Source organism: Phocoena sinus, chromosome 18 (genome assembly GCF_008692025.1).
Source record: "Phocoena sinus isolate mPhoSin1 chromosome 18, mPhoSin1.pri, whole genome shotgun sequence".
Classification (NCBI taxonomy): Eukaryota; Metazoa; Chordata; class Mammalia; order Artiodactyla; family Phocoenidae; genus Phocoena; species Phocoena sinus.
This window is the reverse complement of record NC_045780.1, coordinates 11827231-11851283: the sequence shown is the minus strand read 5'-3', so window position 1 is coordinate 11851283 and position 24053 is coordinate 11827231. Positions and strand designations below refer to the sequence as shown.

The following is a 24053-nucleotide window of genomic DNA, read 5'->3' as shown; positions in this document are numbered from 1 at the left end:
AGGTATAATTAATTGAAGGATCTTGAGATGAGATTACCTTATATCATCCAGTTGAGCCTGAAATGCCATCGCAAATATCCACCTAAGAAGGAGGCAAAAGAAGATAACACAGACACGCCTAGGGGAAGTCCATGTGAAGATGGAGGCAGAGATCTCCATGATGGGGCCACAAGCCAAGGAATGCCTGGAACCACCAGAAGGTGGAAGAGGCAAGAAAGAGATTCTCTAGAGCCTTCGAAGGGACTGTGGCCCTGCAACACCTTGATTTCAGATTTCTGGCCTCTAGAACTATGTGCGAATATATTTTGGCCATTGTGAGTCAACACATTTTTGGTAATTTGTTGTGGCAGCCACAGGAAATCAATACATGCACTTTAGAAAAAAGACTTTCAGATGATGTGCACTGTCGTGCCTCAGTGAGCATAGGTCAAGTGTGAGGTGGGAGATGTTCGTGTGCTGTTTCCTCCTGTGGATGTTGTCGTGACTCTAATGGAGAAAGGTAAGCCTGTTTCATACAACCTGCTGCTCAAGTCAAGTTAGTTACTTCGTTTTACGGCCATCTTAAGAGGGAGAGCCGTGCATGCTGTGGAAATAAAGAGCAACCAGTGAGAACCAGGGAAGGCTAGTTACTGTGAGCTTGTTAAACCAAAGGAGTCAGCCACCATCATTTGCATTTTGGCAGAGACCCAAAGGCAGGCAGAGGCGTGGGAATGCTTTATAGTGGAAAAGGGGAAGGCTTCAGGTGTGCCCTGATTGCTGGCCTGGGGAAGCCGGAAGAGGGATAACTCCATTGTTTTGAGGCAGTGCTATCTGGCTTAACGAATAGGGTTGCAAATTTCCAGTCTCAATAGGTAAGAACTGAAATCTCCTGCCTGGGTATTTGCACTCAACTAAAATGGCTTGGGTAGCACTATTTTGGGATTGGTTCCAAACATGTCATTGCAGAGGTTAAGTGGTACTTGGAAGGGAGAGGACTAGACTGAGGGTACAGTGGATTAGGGGCAATGCTCCTGGCCCTTCTGCAACCCTCAGATTTGCTCAGCACAACATGCAAGTCCTCTTTCTCTACACTGTGCTCCCGTGACCTCCTCCATTTTCCAAACTCTCAACTAGGAAACCACCAGCGTTTCAAGACCCCATGTCACCATGTTCTCAGAGATGGCAAAAACAATGGATGCTGATCCGATTTTAACAGACAATTGGAAGGCTTTCAACACTGCCAATCACATCATCTACACTGCAGTGGATGCACAGGTGCCCGAAACTATCAATTCATGTTGGCCAAATCTACAGAAATAATGTGCAGAATGCATTGTTTGGGGCCCCAGGCAGGTGGTTGGTGATGGCTTCATTAACACCCTCAAGGAAGAATTTAAGAATTTATTGAAGACCATTGGAAAGATCGCTAATGGAGAGATCCAAAAGTGGTTCTTAACCAAGGGCTATTCCCCCCAGGGGACATTTGGCAACATGTGCAGACATTTTTTGGTCTTTACAACTAGGGAGGTGCTGCTGGCATCCAGTGGGTAGAGACCAGGGATTCAACTAGCGACTGGCACTGAACAGTGCAGTTGTTGTGGGAAAAAGGAAAGAATGAGATAGATCAGTGTCAAGAAATGAGGATCTGGTGGAGCAGGCACAAAGCAGCTTTTCCTGTCTAATGTTTGGAAGCCTCCCTCTTTTCCCCAAGGACTCAAACTTGGAGACTGTTTTAGCCCTTAGAGGAAGACACTTAGGGGTGACAGACATAAAATAGCAGGAACCTGGGTTACCAGGCAATCTCCTAGAGCAGAGCAGCTCCCATGTAACACTCAGCTCTTACTTAGGGAAAATTAACTTTTATTTGACTATCAGGAGAAAAGAAAGTATTTGGGGAAGAGAATCACTCGTGCTATTAAAACAGTAGATCTGAGTGGTGACTCTTGAGATGTCAGGACGGAACATCCCAGCACCAGAAAAGCTTCTGCAGAGGTTATGGAAAGGGTCAACGCTCAGCCAGCAAGTGCCTCCAGAGCTGGTTCGTGTTAGTTTCACAGCCAGCAGCCCTGCCACGTGGGAACACGTGTGTGCCATCTGGAGTCCTGAGCTGGGGGTTCTGAAAGTGGTGGGCCAGTCTAGGTGCTGGGTTTAGACACGCGTGGCTATATTTTTAGAAGGTACTTTAAAAATCTCAGTTTCTGGGACTTTGTTCTCCAGCTAAGCCACTCCAGCTGATGTCTGCTTCCAGCTCAATCTGCTACAGGCTTTATTTTTTAAAAACTATGGTTTCGAGTGTTTCGATCTCCACTGCTTTTATTCTGGACCTGCTGCATTTGGAGCTTAGGAAAGTAACACTGGTTCCAAACCCCATTGCCAGTAGGGAAGGGAGTTTCACTGTAGTGTCAGGATTGGCTCCGAATCTAGGTGGTGCAGAAACAAGAGGATGGACCTCAGCCCTTATCAGAGCATTGCACCTGGAAGATGCCGATCAACCCTTCCAGCATTTGAATTTTCCTGTAATACTGCCCTGAAGTTCAAGAATCATCACGTTTCTATAGGAAGTAAACTTTGGCCTAGGTCATACCAGGATTGGTCTTTCAGCTCACCCATGCTGACAAACTGGAGGCTGAGCAGGGTGGTCAGAGCTTCAAAAACCTTGAGGCAGAAGGTGGTGAATCCCCCAGGCACTGGAGGTGATCAGGAAGAAGCTGGCCAGCCCCTTACCGAGACGGTAGGAGAGGATATTCATGAATTGAGCAGAGAGTTGATTGGGTAACCATCGACAACCTTCATATTCTTGGAGGGTTCCTTCCAACCCAGAGCATATGAACATGTGAGAGCTACTCGTTGGACAGTTAGAGAGCCAGAATTGCAGATGCTCTCTTTTGGTGACCAAGCTTGCACCATATTTATAAGAAGTCTCTAGAACTAAATGCGCTCCCTAACTGTCTTTTGCACATAGCCACAGAGAGGAATATTGTTCCATTTGGAGGCTTCTTACCTTTGCCAAGTTAAGAGGAAGCTTGTCTTTGTAATCAGGATGGAGAAGAAAGCACAAAGCATCTACTGCTGATGACGGATGCTTCTAGATGAACTTGCCCATCTCCTGAATAGCTCAGAACAACTGAATTTAGAGTTGTGATCACTGAGAGGTCTCTGCCTGACAGTGATTTTATTCTGCTGGTTTTAAAAAGAGATTACAGCCAATGCAGGGGACACGGGTTCGATCCCTGGTCCAGGAAGATCCCACATGCCGCAGAGCAACTAAGCCCGTGCACCACAACTACTGAGCCTGCGCTCTAGAGCCCATGTGCCACAACTACTGAGCCCACATGCCACAACTACTGAAGCCTGCGCACCTAGAGCCCATGCTCCGCAACAAGAAGCCACCACAGTGAGAAGCCCATGCACCGCAGTGAAGAGTAGCCCCCGCTCGTCGCAAGTAGAGAAAGCCCGTGTGCAGCAATGAAGACCCAATGCAGCCAAAAATAAATGAATAAAATAAATTTCTGTATAAAAAAAGATATTACAGGAGTAAAAAATTCCTTGTTTGGGCTTCCCTGGTGGCGCAAGTGGTTGAGAATCCGCCTGCCAATGCAGGGGATATGGGTTCGATCCCTGGTCCGGGAAGATCCCACATGCCGCGGAGCAACTAAGCTCGTGTGCCACAACTACTGAGCCTGTGCTCTAGAGCCCGTGAGCCACAACTACTGAAGCCCACGCGCCTAGAGCCCGTGCTCCACAATGAGAGAAGCCACTGCAATGAGAGGCCCACGCACCGCAACAAAGAGTAGCCCCTGCTTGCCGCAACTAGAGAAAGTCCACATGCAGCAACGAAGACCCAACACAGACAAAAATAAATAAATAAAATAAATTAAAAAAAAAAAAAAAAAATTCCTTGTTTAAAGGATATCCTCTAGCCAGCGTGCAAAATGTCACTAAAGCTGCCTAGGCATTTAGGGGACATCACCTTTGTCTTTCAAGATTCTCCAAAAGATACTAGTGGGCTCCTTTGAATGCATGAGCATCTCTGCTGTGTGAGCTCAGGTGAACTGCTGGTGCCGCCAGTAGAGTTCTATAATCATTTCTATTCTTTAGCACCTTTCGTTATACGTCAGCCCACCTACCACCTGTTTCTGAGTTGGGAGAATCTGCATACGTGGAGGTTCTCATGCCACTGGGAACGTGGCCAAAGAGTGTATTCCTTCTCCAGTTTCCTGCCTCTACATCCGCATCTGGGTTGTCTCTAAATCTGGCCATCACAGAAGGCCTGTTTCTTGAGTTGGGGTCCAGAGTGAAGGTGGGAAATGTCATAACTTCTGTCTTACCAAATTCTGAGAACGTCTGTAAAGCTAACATTAGTACAGACCATATGGAGAATGGTACTTTCCCCCTCATAGAACTATGATTACAGGGACTTTCTGAAGCAGAGATTTAATCAGAGCTTGCTTGCTTACTTGCTTGCTATGGGGGGGGAGGGTTCAGTCATCAGAGACCCAGTTAATGTGCTTCATCTGATTTTCTGTACTTGGGTAGGCTGTGATCTTCAGTAGCCAGAGAAATTACTCTCCTGAAGCTTCCTTCAATCTCATCCTCCTTAAGAAGTGTCCGTGTTGTCCAGTATCCCCACAGCCAAAGGAAGTGCAGCCCGCTTAATGCGAGAGTGCCCAAAATACCAGAATGAAGGGATTGCCCTCAAAGGCGAATGACCCCAGAAGAGGGGGGAGGGTGCAGGGTGCTGTCTGCTTCCTTGCCAGACTCTCTGAAATGTCCTTCATGAGAACAAATAAGGTTTTCTACTTTACTGGCCGTGTACGTCATGTTACGCACAATGTTTCTAAATTGTGGTTTTAAGCTGACAAAGATTTTGGCATTCTCTCCAAAGGAATGAAGCATTTGTCCTTCACGGCATCTTTTACCACCATAAAATACCATTGCCATTTAAAATACTTAAAATCTAAACTTTAATGGGAAAGATGGTTGAAGTCTTTTTTTTTTTTTTTTTTTATAATTTATGGCTTGGCAGTACAATTTTCTTCGATTGGTTTTATTTTGGCCTTGGGAAAAAAAGCAGTTACTATCATTGTTTTGTTTCTGTTTTCCTGTATTCAGCCCTAGCCTTTCAGAATTATCCTAATCCCCTGTATGACTCATGAAGCTTCGCTCTTCTACTGAAGGCAAGTGGTATGAGGTTTGTAATACTTGTAGTTATCTTTCAGACTCCATGGTCCCCCAAGTGATCGCTTCACTATGATCCCACTTCTGAAAGAGAGTTCATTGTTTCTTTTTTGGGGGGATGCAATAAGCACGTTGATTGAATTGCAGCTTTAGTATTTAAATTTTAATTTAATGTTGACACGAGAAGTGGTTGTTTGCCGTCCTTCCCATTGTCTGCCATCACCCACTTGTCTGTCTTCGACCATGGGCACTGATAACAATTTTCCAGCCTTGATTCACAATGAAGCAGCCTGCCTAGGCCACCACATAAGATCCTGGGGTGGTGAGGAAGCCACTAAACCGAGAGACTTCGATTCTGATGCAAGTCACTTAGCCTCTCGGAGACTCAGTTTCCTTATCTGTAAAATGGGAGGTTGGATTACTCTAATGAATACTAAGAGTTCACACAAGTAGTAACAAGGTCAATAACAATGTGGGCCCATACTTGCTGAGCAGCTATTCCGTCCTTTTCCATATGCCAGGCCTAGGTGGTACCCAGGGGAGTAGGGGGTGGGGAAACAGAGGAGTAAATGAATACTTTTGATAGATTAATAGTATGGTGAGAACTAAGCTCCAGAGAAGCCGGAGAAGCTGTAGAAGCATGGCATGAGTCCACAAGGTTTTTTTCAATACTCTGAAAATCAAATAAAACGCCTACATTTGCTCTGGTAAGACTTAGCCACCTGACGAAAATACCGACTTTCTTTCTGGGAGCTGGAAAAATGTCAGCTTGGTGTGGAGAGATTGGTTCTATTCTGCTGATCCCGAGCCCCGGCTGGTAGGTGGGGCCCATAACTAGCAGCTCTGGCTCCTGTAGCAAACCCTAAAGTCAACTTTTTAACTCATGTTGCAGCTCACAGATGGGTGTTATTACGTGTGCGCCATCTGGTAGCTTTCTCTTTTACCCATTCATCCCTGCTAACAAGATACCGAGCTTTTAAAATTATTATCTTAAATTTATGTGACCTCTAAACACTCAGGACCTAGGACCAAAAGTCTTGGTCATCTTGCCCTCGTTATATAGTCCTGGTTTTCGTTTAAACTGAGAAATGTATTGTTACTTCATGCAATTTGTTTCATAAGCCAACATTTTTCAAACGTGAGGTCCGCAAAATAAAAATTAGCAGAAAAGAGCCCTCGCTGGTTAAAAGATTCCACACTGGACTACCAGGTGGGCAGTGTTTCTAGTTCCCAAACCGTGTGTGTTCCCTGTCGTGCTTGCAGAGCTCAGCACCTGGCATGGAGCAGACACGTGGTAAAAGTGTAACTGGGGGGCTTCCCAGGTGGTGCAGTGGTTGAGAGTCCGCCTGCTGATGCAGGGGACACAGGTTGGTGCCCTGGTTCGGGAATATCCCACATGCCGCGGAGCGGCTAGGCCCGTGAGTCACGGCCACTGAGCCTGCGCATCCGGAGCCTGTGCTCCGCAGCAGGAGAGGCCACAACAGTGAGAGGCCCACGTACCGCAAAAAAAAAAAAAAAAAAAATGTAACTGGAAGCACGCCAGTGGGCAGGCAGCATTACAGCGTCTGATTTGGTTGCTAATGTACTTCTGAAAGGCCAGACCAACGTCCAAAGGCTGGGACAAACTCCAGGATGTGTTGTCCGTTGTGTGGACAGAGCCTTGAGCCAAGTGGATGTCCTCTTCACATGGTCCAAAGATCTGTTTTGGGAGTTAAAACCTCCGTAGACACCCTCTCAGGCACTGTTCACGTGGTGGTTCTGATCGTGTCTTCTGATATCATTATGTTATGCTTCTTGCTTACTTCCACCTTTTAATCTGTGCTGATACGTGCATACGTGTAGTTTGTTTTTGTTCTTTTTTTTTTTTTAAAGAAATTGGTATCTCCTGCAGGTCCACCTGGGCAGGACCCAAGCAGCCAATGGCGGTGGTGGCTGGGGGTGTGTGGTCCCGGAACCAAATCCCCATGGATACAGAGGGACAACCGTATTTACTGTGTTGTCTAAGATGCCCACTGTGCCCTTTCTGGTTGTTTTTTTTTTTTTTTTCTTTTTTGGTTCTGTCGTCATAGACACATACTGGGCCGGCAGGGAGCACGTGTGACCGAGGATGGCTGTGTATTTCTACTTCCAGGTTTATTGTACATTTCGAATGGTATGTGCGTGACCCTGTAATGATGTGTGGCCTTTCTTCTTTCCCCAGAATGTCGAGTGGTGAAGTCCACTTCTTACACCAAAATAGCTTCATCATCCCGCAGGAGCACCACCAAGAGCCCAGGGCCTTCCCGGCGCAGCAAATCCCCGGCATCAACCAGCTCAGGTAAAGCTGCAAAGGAACCTGCAGGGACTGCCTTGTTTCTGACGCACAATGAACAGAGGGTGTGTGAAGCCCAGAGCGTGAGATTTCAAGAGAGTGTAGATTCCGGTTTATAATTTTAGAACATGTTGAAGTGGTGGAACAGATTTGCCAGAGTCTAGCATGTTGGCTGTAAGAAAAAGCATCAGGTTCGGGAAAACTTAGTAAAGATTCAGAAAACCCAGACTTGCCCACAGATAGAAGTACTCTTCTGACTTGCATCATTTCTGCTGCAAAAATTATATTTTAGGATAAAGGCCCCCAGCGCCAGAAATCTCTGTTAAAGCATTTGTTCTTCTTGGGACTGGCTGGTGAGGAATTTACAGTTTATATTTGCTGAGCCTTTGTTTAACACATTTTTTACTCTGGCCCCAGCATGGCTCTGGGGCTAAAAGCCGTGAGGAGAGACTGGTGCTGGGGTAGCTGCAGTGACTCTGGGCCTGTGACCTGTCTGTCCTTGTGCTCTAGTGCTGGTGTTGGAGCAGGATGTGTACTTATAGGATGACCGCCTCAGACCTACCTTTTCCTTTTTTGGTCTTAAATCTGACATCAATTGGGACTTCCCTGGCTGTCCAGTGGTTAAGACTTTGCCTTCCAGTGTAAGGGGTGCGGGTTCAATCCCTGGTCTGGGAGCTAAGATCCCACATGCCTCGCAGCCAAAAAACCAAAACATAAAACAGAAGCAATAGTGTAACAAATTCAATAAAGACTTTAAAAATGGTCCACGTCCAAAAAAAAAAAAAAAAAGCTTAAAAAAAAAACTGACATGAATCGGTTTGTTTGTTTGGGTCTTAGGTATAAGGTCTACTTCACGATGGAAGGGAATTATTTATTAAATGCTATAAACTGTTGAATGTGAATTATTAAATGGTACATACATCAAAGTGATTGTCACCTGATTTTATGAAGGTAGGGAAGCTCTTAGAAATAGGGACCAAGACCTATAGGGTCTATATTGAAGCCTTCTTGTACTCAGCAGTGTGGTCCCAGAGGGATGTGAAAAGAGCTCTAGGCTGCGGGCTACAGGGCCTACCTCTGGCACCACTGCCCAGTGTGAGTTATAACCTCCCTATTTAAAATTGGAGGTGCTATATACTGTTTTTCCTCGTAAAAGCTAAAATTGAAACCTCCAAAGTCAGTCTTGGAAGAAGGGACTCTTAGTTGGCTGGAGAGCTAGACCACCGGGCCCATGTTAGTTCTCTAAGAGTTGCCTTCCCCTGGGGGCATTGCTAATTATTGCTGTTCCCTAGACAGGTCTGCAAAGACCTCCTCGCTCTGTGTTGGCACCGATGAGCTGCCACTGTCCCTTTCTGGCTGTCTAATCATGGCAGCCAAGACTGAATGGAGGCCTACAGGAGGAAAAGATGGTAATACAGAGCAAAAAAAGGGAGAGAGAATTTTTGCAGCTCAGAAATAAATAACCTTGTAAATAGTGAAGAGCCTATTTTATTTCAAAAAGGAAGCTAAAATTTCAGTTAAGAAAAAAGAATCATAAATCTGATCTTAAAAAGATAATAATGAATCTAGGAAATTGTTTCACTTTGGAATTAATTGGTCACATAGTTACTATTCACCATCTCTCAAGATTATATAAGTCTTATAAATGTATTTAATTATAATCTTATAAATAAAGATGAATATATCAGTTACCAAAAGTAATTTTGGAAACTCAAAAGAGGAGACAGGCAACTGTATTAAATGTATTTGTATTTGTCACCGCCAACGTTTGGAACCATTTCCTTTAGAAGTTTAAAATGCATAGGATACATTACTTCAAAATTGATAGATTGATTCAAACAATCATTTCTATTTTCTGTTGTTTCCCTGAATCTCTTTTCCGCTATACTTAGAACCTGGTTGGTTTGACCAGCAATCACTTGTAATGTGCGATAGGTATGCCATGCCCGGGAGTTATCGTTTCCATACAGAAAGCAGAATCCAGATCCATTCTAAAATCAATATGTTCTTGAAAAATTAACACTTCAGTCAAGGTATCTTTAACTTTTAGGCCAAAATTAATTAAAAAGCCCTGCTCACGTTTTCTTTAATATAAGCCTTTTACACATATCAAGTTTTCAACTTCTTGCATTTTGATTTAGAAGATATCATACAATCATTTCCTGGTTATATAAGAGCTTATAATATGTGATGACTGTCTCTTGATTCTGACTTGCTATCAAATCTTCCCACCTTCCTCTGGATGATTCTAATTTAGAGGGGGTTTATAGAGCAGCAATACCCGGTCGCAAATGAGTGGATTACGCCAGGGACTCCAAGATCTCTCCCTTTCCCCGGGACCTAAACGCAGGGTTTAGGAAGTCCAGTGGTGTTTATGTATCTTTTCGGGCCAAGTGCAGATGCTGGATGTCAGGGGATCGCCTGCCAGATTCCTGTCTCTACTCAGGTTTGTCTCTTGAAACCATGGAAAGGAGCAGTGAATTATCTCTATATGGACTGTATCCGAATTTTCTGAAAATAGCCTGTTTCATTGTTTTCCATAAATCGTAGGACTGGAAAGTGAACAATTTTCCTTTAATACTCCTTAAACACTGATGTTGTCCCAAGCCCCATTCCGCCATGAACCTGACTTAACATTAAGTAATCTTTGTTTTTCCCCCTTACACAAGTACCTAAAGTTTGAAAGGATTTCTCCTTCAGTTTTAAAATTTCTACTTCCAATATTCATCTTCCTGCATGATATGGAGATGGGAGCATCGTACAGAGTTAAGATTTGTAGGTTCCCGTGTTGTTTGTGGTCATATTGTTGGCTTACATTTAAATGAAACGTCAGGGTTTGCATAGAACTTTTATCTCTTTGATCTATTTTGATCCTCCCAACAATCTCCCAACAACAAGCAAGACAAGACATTATTCTTTGTTATATAATCATATACTCTATTTTTTAAATGGGGAAGCAGGCGTAGAGCTGGGGGAACTGCTTGGCCCAGAGTCACAGAATTCATAGTGGCAACTCAGAGCTGGCACGTGGGGCTTCCAGTGCTCTGGATACAGCAGGCTGGCCATTCTTGTTACCTGCTTCACGTCTGCTTATTAAAATTTTGATCTTAAGGAAATAACTGATGCAGCCCCTAGTTTAAGATTGAAATTTACAACACCATAACCCTTTGCAACAGAAGCCTGAGCGTTAGTCCCAGACACCAGCATTCTGGGGGGTGAAGTGATTCACCCTGACTTCAGGATGTATGTCAGTGGTAGACAGAAACTTTCCTTTGTAAGTCAGTCTTAGAATAAGAATGAGAACGCTTGGTAAATCTTGTCTTTGCTCCTTAGTCATTTCTCTTCTTGGGACTAGAAGAAGTTAGAGGTGTTTTATTAATGTAAGGTATTCATTTAGACATTCAGAAATATCCAGTTCAGGCCTGCTAGTGTCAGGCACTTGCTAGGCGCTAATAATGCAGTGATGAAAGAAACAGCCCTTCCACTCAAGAAGCACACAGTTCAAGCCCCCTAAATAATTTATAGATAACATAATTCACATAGCTGTTGAATTATTATTAGTCTCTGTAGCAGTAAGGGTCCAAAGAAGGCAAATTGGAGCTAGAAGAAAAGAAACCAGAAGTCTTAATAACAAAAGAATAAGGAGCCCCCAGACAATTGTGTGCGGAGCCATTGAATGAGGTATCACTAAGAAATGGGGAAAATGGGTTTTAGCTTCTTAAAGGAACAAGAATACATATGAGCATCATAAAGAGAGTTTAATATGGGTTGAATCTTTATTCATGTGTCTGTCTTTTGAACACAGACATCTCATAAAATGTGTAATTTAAAAGTGAATTTCTTTTCAACAAATTCCTGTGTCTGCATAGGGAAGTTATAACAAAGTGTGTCCCCAAATAAGAGTATTCTGTGCACTCATTCAGTTTCAGTAAGAATGGATAAGGTTTCATTTTACTTTATATTGTTTTCTTAATATTAAAAGTATAAGAAAACCACATTTACCTATCTTGAATTTTCATTACTGTAGTCCTCCTTAAAAACTTAGAGATTTCAAAATTTTGACCTCTTCTTGGATTCCTTAGAAAAACATGGGTTTGTTTTAGTTTTGTTCCCATTTAGATGGACGGCCAGTTTTTTTTTTTTTTTTTTTGTAGAGTGACTCCTTCTGTTTAGAATCTTTATCTATACAAATCATGATAAACATAACCGAGTGCCCCATGGTGCCTTACGTTCATCAATCCAAGTGTGAGCTGATGCACTTTCTTGCCCTCCAGAAGCTTATAGTCTAAGGTAGAAACACTCATAGCAACAACCATTCATTGATTCAATATGCATTAAGAACCCACCATGGACTAGTGATGTGAGAGTTGCAAGAGTGAACATTTGAAAGAGGGAAATCTGGATGCCTTAGTTAATGACCTTCTACCATGACAGAAGCATCATTCCATATTTCCCAGGCTTAAAACTTACTTGTATGTGACTCTTGAAATCCTGAAGTCTTTTTATTTATGCTAGTCAAAATTTACTTTTTTACAGTTATATAAAAATATTTTATGCAACATATGCAGATAAGAATCAAAGCTGGGGAAGCAAAGAGAATTTTAATCAGCTTACTGGTCCAATTTGTCAGTTGTTAAAATTTATATCAAACACCTTCAAAGGCAGATTGCTAGCTATTAATTTTTTAGCTCAGTCTTTTTCCTTTAGTGTAGAGATTTCAGCCATGTATTTTCTATAGAGGATCTTTTCTGCTTTGGCATTCCAAAAGAATTGTTGAAAACAAAATGCACCAAGAAAATCAAGAGGGCTGAAGGTTCATTCCCTGTGTTTTTAGAATTTTTTACTGCATATAAGCTGAATCCTCCTTCCATTCTCTTTCCCTGTACCCATCAACTGCCCTTAGCACTCACTCTCAGCAGGTGAGTATTTCCAAAGATACTCCTCCAAACTTTGAACGGTTATCTTGACCCACCGTCTTTGTGGGGGCAGCACTGTATGTCAACTCCTGTTGTAAAGTCCTCACTGCTAATGCTCCATGTTAATTAAACAAATATTTCCTGAGCATCTACTGTGTGCCAGGCTTGTATTAGTTTGTAAGGATACAAAGATGATTAAACTGCAGTTCTTGTCTTCAAGTTGGGAAACAAACATATATAACACTATGATAGTGTAGTAAGGGCTGTGACAGCCCAGAGAAAGAAGGGGCTAAATCTCATTAATAGGGTCAGAGAAAAAAGACTTATAAATTGGGACATGAAGGATCTTGCCAGGAGAAGGGCCAGGAGGACATCACCACCTGAGAAAACAATGAGAGTTAAGGCACAAAGGCATGGAAGTATATGGCGTGTTTAAGGAGCAGTGGCTAGTCCAATAAAAATGAATGGTAGCATTACAGGAAAGGGAGAAGATGGTGGTAGCCTAGTTGGTTGCACTGAGATTACACAGGGCCATGAAGGCATAATTGTGTTGTAGGTATTAGGGGGTGAAAAGGGATTTTTAGTAAGGCCATGATTTGATTTTTATCTGAATTTTGGAAACAGTGGTACAGTGGTAGAGGGGATGGCTACACGTGAAGAGCCAAGAGCCAGGAAGGCTCCATGAAGTCATCCTGGAAAGAATTGTTAGGACAGAATTTAAACAACAATGCTTAAAATGGGGGAGACTTCAAAAGGGAAATGAAACCAGGAATTTCACTGGATATGAGGCCAGAGGAAGAGAGAGGCATCAGAGATGTGGAGCAGATTTGCCAATCGAGGAGGAGAGGTGGAGAATGGGTCCCATTTTAGAACTGTCCCATGTGAGATGCTTCGGAAGCATCAGTGGGCAAGTAGTGAGGGACGGTGTGTAAGTCAGATGTGAGCTGACAATGTGTATTTGAGAGACCCTGGCATATAATAGTGATTTAAATAATAGAAATGTAAAATACCTCTCCCCTCATCCCAAGGAGAGATTTGTAAGGATAAGGATGAAAATGGAACCACGGGGAACATCTGCAGTTATAAGAGCACATCAGGAGGACCTTCAAGATGGCGGAGGAGTAAGACGCGGAGATCACCTTCCCCCCGACAAGTACATCAAAAATACATCTGCATGTGGAACAACTCCTACAGAACACCTACTGAACGCTGGCAGAAGACCTCAGACTTCCCAAAAGGCAAGAAAATCCCTGTGTACCTGGGTAGGGCAAAAGAGAAAAAACAGAGACAAAAGAATAGGGACGGAACCTGCACCTCTGGGAGGGAACTGTGAAGGAGGAAAAGTTTCCACACACTAGGAAGCCCCTTCACTGGCGGAGACGTCGGGTGGGCAAGGGGGAATGCTTCGGAGCCACGGAGGAGAGCGCAGCAACAGGGGTGCGGAGGGCAAAGCGGAGAGAGTCCCACACAGAGGATCGGTGCTGACTGGCACTCACCAGCACTCACCAGGCCAAGAGGCTTGTCTGCTCACCTGCTGGGGCGGGCGGGGGCTGGGAGCTGAGGCTCCAGCATCGGAGGTCAGATCCCAGGGAGAGGACTGGGGTTGGTGGCATGAACACAGCCTGAAGGGGGCTAATGTGCCACGGCTAGCCAGGAGGGAGTCCAGGAAAAAGTCTGGAACTGCCTAAGAGGCAAGAGACCATTGTTTTGGGGTGCGCGAGGAGAGGGGATTCTTCCCCTGTCTGCCTGCAGAAGGCAGAGCACCACCTAAATGAGCTCCAGAGATGGGTGTGAGTCAAAGCTATCAGCTTGGAACCCAGAGATAGGCATGAAATGCTAACACTGCTGCTGCAGCCACCAAGAATCCTGTGTGCAAGCACAGGTTGCTCTCCACATCCCCCGGGGAACCTGTGCAACACGCCACCGCCCGGGTCCCGTGATCCAAGGACAAGTTCCCTGGGAGAACACACGGCACGCCTCAGGCTGAACACACACTGGCCTCTGCCGCCACAGGCTCATCCAGCAGTACAATTATAACTACTGTACCCCTCCCTTCCCCGGCATGAGTGAGCCAGAACCCCCTAATCAGCCGCTGCTTTAACCCCGTCCTGTCTGAGCGAAGAACAGACACCCTCAGGCGACCTACATGCAGAGGTAGGGCCAGATCCAAAGCTGGACCCCAGAAGCTGTGAGAACAATGAAGAGAAAGGGAAATCTCTCCCAGCAGCCCCAGAAGCAGCAGATTAAAGCTCCACAATCAGCTTGATGTGCCCTGCATCTGTGGAATACCTGAATAGACAATGAAGCATCCTAAAATTAACACAGTGGACTTTGGGAGCAACTGTAGACTTGGGGTTTGCTGTCTGTGACTGATTTTTTTCTGATTTTTACGTTTATCTTAGTATAGTTTTTAGCACTTGTTATCCTTGGTGGCTTTGTTTATTGGTTTGGTTGCTATCTTCTTCTTTATTATCATTATTTTAATTTTTTATTTTAATAATTTTAAAATTTTATTATTTTCTTTTTTTTTTTCTCCCTGTTCTTCTGAGCTGTGTGGCTGACAGGGTCTTGATGCTCTGGTCTGGTGTCAGGCCTGACCCTCTGAGGTGGGAGAGCTGAGTTCAGGACACTGGACCACCAGAGACCTCCCAGCCCCACATAATATCAACTGGTGAGAGCTCTCCCAGAGATCTCCATCTCAATGCTAAGACCCAGCTCCACCCAATGGCCAGCAAGCTCCAGTGCTGGACGCCCCATGCCAAACAACTAGCAAGCCAGGAACACAACCCCACCCATTAGCAGAGAGACTGCCTAAAATCATACTAAGTTTACAGATACCCCAAAATACACCACCAGACACAGCCCTGCCCAGTAGAAAGACAAGATCCAGCCCCACCCACCGGAACACAGGCACCAGCCCCCTCCACTGGGAAGCCTACACAAGCCACTGAACCAACCTCACCCACTAGGGGCAGACACCAAAAACAATGGGAACTACGCACCTGCAGCCTGTGAAAAGGAGACCCCAAACACAGTAACATAAACAAAATGAGAAGACAGAGAAATATACAGCAGATGAAGAAGCAAGGTAAAAACCCACCAGACCAAACAAATGAAGAGGAAATAGGCAGTCTACCTGACAAAGAATTCAGAGTAATGGTAGTAAAGATAATCCAAAATCGTGGAACTAGAATGGAGAAAATGGAAGAATTAACAAGGACCTAAAAGAACCAAAGAGCAAACAAACAATGATGAATAACACAATAAATGAAATTAAAAATTCTCTAGAAGGAATCAATTACAGAATAACTGAGGCAGAAGAATGGATAAGTGACCTGGAAGATAAAATAGTGGAAATAACTACCACAGAGAAGAATAAAGAATAAAGAATCAAAAGAATCGAGGACAGTCTCAGAGACCTTGGGGACAACATTAAATGCACCAACATTCGAATTATAGGGGTCCCAGAAGAAGAAGAGAAAAAAAAAGGGTCTGAGAAAATATTTGAAGAGATTATAGTTGAAAACTTCCCTAACATGGGAAAGGAGTTAATCAATCAAGTCCAGGAAACACAGAGAGTCCCATACAGGATAAATCCAAGGAGAAACAGGCCAAGACACATATTAATCAAGCTAAATTAAATACAAATACAACCAAAAATTAAATACAAAGAAAAAATATTAAAAGCAGCAAGGGAAAAGAAACAAATAACATACAAGGGAATCCCTGTAAGATGATCTTTCAGCAGAAACTCTGCAAGCCAGAAGGCAGTGGCAGGACATATTTAAAGTGATGAAGGGGAAAAACCTCCAACCAAGATTACTCTGCCCAGCAAGGATCTCATTCAGATTCGACGGAGAAATCAAAACCTTTACAGACAAGCAAAAGCTAAGAGAATTCAGCAACACCAAACCAGCTTTACAACAGATGCTAAAGGAATTTCTTTGGGCAGGAAACACAAGAGAAGAAAAGGACCTACAAAAACAAACCCAAAACAATTAAGAAAATGGTAATAGAAACATACATATCGATAATAACCTTAAACATGAATGGATTAAATGCTCCAACCAAAAGACACAGGCTTACTGAATGGTTACAAAAACAAGACCCGTATATATGGTGTCTACAAGAAACCCACTTCAGACCTAGTGATACATACAGACTGAAAGTGACAGGATGGAAAAAGATATTCCATGCAAATGGAAATCAAAAGAAAGCTGGAGTAGCAATTCTCATATCAGACAAAATAGGCTTTAAAATAAAGACTATTAGAAGAGACAAAGAAGGACACTACATAATGATCAAGGGATCGATCCAAGAAGAAGATATAACAATTGTAAATATTTATGCACCCAACATAGGAGCACCTCAATATATAAGGCAAATACTAACAGCCATAAAAGGGGAAATCGGCAGTAACACAATCATAGTAGGTGACTTTAGCACCCCATTTTCACCAATGGACAGATCATCCAAAATGAAAATAAATAAGGAAACACAAGCTTTAAGTGATACATTAAACAAGATGGACTTAATTGATATAGGACATTCCATCCAAAAACAACAGAATGCACTTTCTTCTCAAGTGCTTGTGGAACATTCTCCAGGATAGATCATATCTTGGGGCACAAATCAAGCCTTGGTAAATTTAAGAAAATTGAAATCGTATCAGGCATCTTTTCTGACCATAATGCTGTGAGATAAGAAGTCAGTTACAGGGAAAAAAACAAAAAAACCACAAACACATGGAGCCTAAACAATACGTTACTAAATAACCAAGAAATCACTGAAGAAATCAAAGAGGACATTTGTCATTAGAAACAAGTGACAATGAAAGCATGATAACCCATAACCTATAGGATTCAGCAAAAGCAGTTCTAAGAGGGAAGTTTATAGCAATATAGTCCTACCTCAAGAAATAAGAAAAATCTCAAATAAACAACCTAACCTTATAGCTAAAGCAAATAGAGAAAGAAGAACAGAAAAAAACCCAAAGTTAGCAGAAGGAAAGAAATCATAAAGATCAGATTAGAAATAAATGAAAAAGAAATGAAGGGAACAGTAGCAAAGGTCAATGAAACTAAAAGCTGGTTCTTTGAGAAGATAAACAAAATTGATAAACCATTAGCCAGACTCATCAAGAAAAAAATGGAGAAGACTCAAATCAACAGAATTAGAAATGGAAAAGTAACAACTAACACTGTAGAAATACAAAGGATCATGAGAGATTACTACAAGCAACTATATGCCAATAAAATGGACAACCTGGAAGACTGAACCAGGAAGGAATAGAAAATATAAACAGACCAATGAAAAACACTGAAATTGAAACTGTGATTAAAAATCTTCCAACAAACAAAAGCCAAGGACCAGATGGCTTCACAGGCGAATTCTGTCAAACATTTAGAGAAGAGCTAACACCTATCCTTCTCAAACTTTTCCAAAATATAGCAGAGGGAGGAACACTCCCAAACTCATTCTATGAGGCAACCATCACCCTGATACCAAAACCAGACAAAGATGTCACAAAGAAAAAAAACTGCAGGCCAGTATCACTGATGAACATAGATGCAAAAATCCTCAACAAAATACTAGCAAACAGAATCCAACAGCACATTAAAAGGATTATACACCACAAACAAGTGGGGTTTTTCCCAGGAATGCAAGGATTCTTCAATATATGCAAATAAATCAGTGTGATAAACCATCTTAAAAAACTGAAAGAGAAAAAACATATAATCATCTCAATAGATGCAGAAAAAGCTTTCAACAAAATTCAACACCCATTTATGATAAAAATCCTCCAGAAAGTAGGAATAGAGGGAACTTACCTCAACATAATAAAGGCCATATATGACAAACCCACAGCCAACATTGTTCTCAATGGTGAAAAACTGAAACCATTTCCTCTAAGATCAGGAACAAGAGAAGGTTGTCCACTCTCACCACTAATATTCAACATAGTTTTGGAAGTTTTACCCACAGCAATAAGAAAAGAAAAAAGGAATAAAGGAATAAAATAAATAAATAAAAAATAAAAGGAATCCAAATCGGAAAAGAAGCAGTAAAGCTGTCACTGTTTGCAGATGACATGATACCATACATAGAGAATCCTAAAGATGCTACCAGAAAACTACTGGAGCCAATCAATGAATTTGCTAAAGTAGCAGGATGCAAAATTAATGCACAGAAATCTCTTGCATTCCTATACACTAATGATGAAAAATCTGAAAGAGAAATTAAGGAAACAGTCCCATTGCAACAAAAAGAATAAAGTACCTAGGAATAAACCTACCTGAGGGGACAAAAGATCTGTATGCATAAAACCAGAAGACACTGATGAAAGAAATTAAAGACAACACAAATAGATGGAGAGATATACCATATCCTTGGATTGGAAGAATAAACATTGTGAAAATGACTCTACTACCCAAAGCAGTCTACAGATTCAGTGCATTCCCTATCAAACTACCAATGGCATGTTTTTGCAGAAATAGAACAAAAATTTTCACAATTTGTAGGGAAACACAAAAGACCCAGAATAGCCAAAGCAATCTTGAGAAAGAAAAATGGAGCTGGAGGAATCAGGCTCCCTGACTTCAGACTGTACTATAAAGCTACAGTAATGATAACAGTATGGTACTGGCACAAAAACAGAAATATAGATCAATGGAACAGGATAGAAAGGCCAGAGATAAACCCACGTAGATATGGTCACCTTATCTTTGATAATGGAGGCAAGAATGTACAATGGAGAAAAGACAGCCTCTTCAATAAGTGGTGCTGGGAAAACTGGACAGCTACATGTAAAAGAATGAAATTAGAACATTCTCTAACACTGTATACAAAACTAAACTCACAATGGCTTAAAGACCCAAATGTAAGGCCAGACATTATAAAACTCTTAGAGGAAAACAGAGGCTGAACACTCTATGACATAAATCACAGCAAGATCCTTTTTGACCCACCTCCTAGAGAAATGGAAATAAAAACAAAAAGAAACAAGTGGGACCTAATGGAACTTAAAAGCTTTTGCACAGCAAAGGAAACCATAAACACAACGAAAAGACAAGTCTTAGAATGGGAGAAAATATTTGCCAATGAAGCAACTGACTAAGGTTAATCTCCAAAATATACAAGCGGCTCAGGCAGCTCAATATTAAAAAAACAAACAACCCAATCCCAAAATGGGCAGAAGACCTAAATAGACATTTCTCCAAAGAAGATATACAGATTGCCAACAAACATATGAAAGGATGCTCAACATCACTAATCATTAGAGAAATGCAAATCAAAACTACAATGAGGTATCACCTCACATAGGTCAGAATGGCCATCATCAAAAAGTCTACAAACAATAAATGCTGGAGAGGGTGTGGAGAAAGGGGAACCCTCGTGCACTGTTGATGGGAATGTAAATTGATACAGCCACTATGGAGAACGGTATGGAGTGTCCTTAAAAAACTAAAAATAGAACTACCATATGACCCAGCAATCCCACTATGGGGCATATTTCCTGAGAAAACCGTAATTCAAAAAGAGTCATGTACCACAGTGTTCATTGCAGCACTATTTACAATAGCCAGGACATGGAAGCAACCTAAGTGTCCATCGACAGATGAATGGATAAAGAAGATGAGGCACATATATACAATGGAATATTACTCAGCCATAAAAAGAAACAAAATTGAGTTATTTGTAGTGAGGTGGATGGACCTCGAGTCTGTCATACAGAGTGAAGTCAGTCAGAAAGAGGAAAACAAATACCATATGCTAACATATATATATGGAATCTAAAAAATAAAAATAAAGGTTCTGAAGAACCTAGGGGCAGGACAGGAATAAAGATGTAGAGAATGTACTTGAGGACATGGCGAGGGGGAAGGGTAAGCTGGGACGACGTGAGAGAGCAGCATGGACATATATACACTACCAAATGTAAAATAGATAGCTAGTGGGAAGCAGTCACATAGCACAGGGAGATCAGCTCGGTGCTTTGTGACCACCTAGAGGGGTGGGATAGGGAGGGTGGGAGGTAGGGAGACGCAAGAGGGAGGGGATATATGTATACATATAGCTGATTTACTTTGTTATACATCAGAAAATAAGACAACATCGTAAAGCAATTATACTCCAATAAAGATTTAAAAAAAAAAAAACTCATTTGTCTGTCTTGCAAAAAAAAAAAACCAACACATCAGCAGAGACAAGGGGACAATGAGAATGCAGTAACGGAAGTCAAAGGGGCAGAAAGTTTTGAGATGGAGGAAGAGGCAGAAATGTTAAGAGGGCAAGTAGCATGAAAACTGAAGGGAGGTCATGAGAACTGGAGCTAGGTCATAGGATTTGGCAGCGAGGACACCACTGGTGACCTGTGCAAGGTCCATTTCAGGGGGCATGTTTTCCCAGGGGGTCATTATGGGACTGACCCGGGGCTGACTCCCAGGCTAAACTCCAAGGAGAGGCTGCCCTGCAATCAATACCTGGTAGGGTGTGGGCAGAGTACCCAGAGCCCATCAGTCCCAGGACCCTCATCCGCCCTGATCCTTGGTTCCTTAAGTGCCTGATTCCCTCATAGTAACCACGGCGTATTCTGGGATCCCAGCTGACACATTTTCATAATTTTAAATCAGAGGACTCCAGATGATTCTGTTTTATTGTTGAATTAGAGATCTCTTTCCTTTTACCCTGAAATCGTCTTTGACTCCTTTTCCCCCTCCTCTTCCACGTTTCGTTGATCACCAGTCTTTGTGGCTCTTCCTCTGCTGTCCTAGGACTCTGCTTTCTCACAGCTGCAGAAGCCACTTGCTAGCTGGCCTCCTCCCTGTCTTTGTTCTCTGCCCCTTACATCTGCCCTGCGCACTGATGTCAGACCTGTTGCCATTACTTACCGTCTGCTAAATAAAGTCTGGACTCTATTCTCAGATGAAAAACTGTCTTGATTTGGCCACAGTCTTCCTTTCCAGCTGTATCTCCCCTGTCTTCTCTGGACTTGTGCTCCAGCCTGTAAACCAACTTAAATTTCCACCAGATACTCCTTGGACTTTTCCACCTCCTACCTTTATTCCTATCACTTTCTAGAAGCCTTCCTTTGTCACTTCTGGTCAAAAGCGCACACCACCAGGTTGGCCCCGCCGACCTCTGTGAGGGTCTTTCCCACCTCCGCAGACCTGTGACAGTTGATTTGGCTCCTGGGCTACAGGTGACGTGCTGTATTACCCTCCCAAGTCTTAAGGTTTCTGAGGGCATGTGTTCTTTTCACATCCTACCATGCCTTCAAGTTCATGGTCACTACTAAGTAAATGTTGACCAGATGAGTGAATTGAGGAACAATAGGATTTTTTCAAGTTGCTTAGACTTCCTGAGGTGCAAGGGCCTTTTTGTAAATATTTATTAAATAATTAATTCATAGAGCCATGTTCCTTTCTCCATCCCCACTGTTTTCTGTTGACCTCCCCACTTGCCATTGTTCTCAATAGATAAGATAGTCCCTTTGAATTGGACCCATTGTCTCAGTTTAAGAGAATGCAGGCAAATGGAGAAAATTAGGGCTCCATCTCACCTATGAGGTGAGCACCTATGAAGATAAAATTAGGAAAAAAGAATTTATTCTCAAGAGTTCCCCCACCCATTAGATGCTTGTCTATTTTCTCTTTGCCTCAGTTGACTCCATCTGCTTTTTTTTCTTTTTTGTTTTCTTAGTAATGTGGCAGGCAATGGACAAGGGCTGGGAAAACATATTTTAGAGTATCTACAGCCTCCTCCACGATCAGGGAGAGAGGGAAAGTCTAGGGCAAGCAGCCAGATCTCCTGGGCAGCATGCCTGAATCACCGCCCCCTGAACACACAGTCGGATACATAGACCCATAGACATGCAAACTCGATCCCTCCTCTCCTGCCTGCAAGTGCAGTGGCATAAATAAATGAGCCATCTTAAGTGCAAAAAGCAGATAGGGAAACAGCAAGATCGGTTTTCAAGTCCAAAAGGTTAGTCACCTTGTAATGAGATAGCCTTGCGTAGAGATTGTTCTAACTTTGGGACCAGTTTGAGGCATTTTTAACATTTAGTTTTCACTTGCTGTCTGAGCCTGTTACCAACGAAACTGTAAAGGGAAGAAACCCTTTAAATTCACAAAGGGTTTGCTAACATAACATACACATGAGCTTAGAGTCATTTAAAAGAAGCAATGAATTCTAACAAGGAAGCCAAGTATTTCCCAATTCTAGAGTTTTTTTTAGTAACTTTCATATTCAATTGTAAGTTTTGGGAGACAGGGAACACTACGCAGAGCCAGGCACGTGGTAAGTTCACGCCGTGTGTGCTGACTGGTTGATTACAGAATCCTGAATTCATGGCTCCAGTGAGTAGAGTGGGACCATCCATCTGAAATGATGAAGTATGAGGTGAGGTCGGATCTTTCATGGGGAGTGCTGTGCTGTGACAGATTCAAGCTGTAGTGTCCCTGATAGGCTGAGGTGCCCCTGAGAGGGACATGGACTAAAGATGGTGGAAGTCAGCCCCACAGATTTCTTCCACAGCTCTTTGGTGTCTGGTTATATAATTGATCATCACAGGATATGAGAATAAGCCAGCCTAAAGCTTAGCACTTCTCATTCAGGAGGTAACAAGCAGAGCAAAAGATACAGGGTTTAAAATGTGCCCAGACAGATCTGAGCAAAGGAAACCAGAACTGGATATAAGGCAGTGGATCTGAGGAGTACTTCGGTAATTCAGACGTTAGTGACTTCGATTAAGATAACTAATTGTTAGACCTGCTTGGCCATTTAAAAACAACCATATGAAGTTGAATTTTTCCCATTCAAAATAAAGAATTATTTAATACAGGCCTCTGTAAAATAACACCGTTTGTTAGTTGAATTTTAATGAGTTCTATTAAATAAGTGACAAAGCCCTTTTTTACTGGCACTCAGGGACTTCTGGTATTACAGGATTAAAACACAACTGAACACAGTACATGTGTCAAACTTACTTATGAAAAGAAATTAATTATTCCAGCAGTGATCCAACCATAAGGTGTATGATGTTTTCTGGAGGTCAAGAACCATTTTAAGAAGTTGCCAAGAGGATGCTTTTTAGGTGGCCAAGAGGAAGAGTGTGAACAGAACTCTGACCTTAAGAATGCAGTCGTTCCCAACTTACAGGCAGATCATGTTCGAAAAATGTGTGATTGTAGATGACTTTTTGGAACTCGAGCTTCATTTCTCCAGAGAGATGGCAACACAAGTAGAAGCTGTGAGCCTAGTGGCTGTCAATAAAGGAGGTGGGTTGGAGTGCCCCAGTGAGAGAGAAGCCTACACATCCTCAGCTCTCCAGACAGGGGCAAGAGTCGTTGACATTTCCTGAGGTGCCAGGACAGGCCACTCATGGGAAAAGTGCGCAGTTCTTTGAGTAAGATGCGAGTGAGACTCAGTTCTAGCTCTGCTGCCTTTGAGCTGTTCGTCTTTGGGCTAGTTACCTCTCTGAACCTGTTTCCTCATCTCCAACAGGAAAAATGACACCAACCTACAACACAAGTTTTCTCTCTCTCTCTCTTTCTTTCTTTCTTTCTTTCTCTCCCTCTCTCTCTTTCTTTCTCTCTCTCTCTTTCTTTCTCTCTCTCTCTTTCTTTCTCTCCCTCTCTCTTTCTCTCTCTCTTTCTTTCTCTCTC

The 24053-nt window shown here is 42.6% G+C and overlaps 1 protein-coding gene across 8 annotated transcripts in view; it reads left to right on the top strand.

The window, feature by feature from the left end:
- DCLK1 (doublecortin like kinase 1) overlaps positions 1-24053 on the top strand; it is a 339558-nt gene that overhangs the window by 231788 nt on the left and 83717 nt on the right. For 6 of the 8 annotated variants that reach the window (XR_004346634.1, XM_032610859.1, XM_032610863.1 and 3 more), the window contains exon 5: positions 7358-7474. Coding sequence is in view for 6 of the 8 variants with exons in the window: in XM_032610859.1 (XP_032466750.1) it covers positions 7358-7474 (117 nt within the window). In the remaining 2 variants the exon portion in view is untranslated. Of the gene's footprint in view, positions 1-2; positions 500-7357; positions 7475-13412; positions 13623-24053 lie in introns of all 8 variants that reach the window. The other 2 variants (XR_004346635.1, XM_032610864.1) reach the window with 2 other exon arrangements.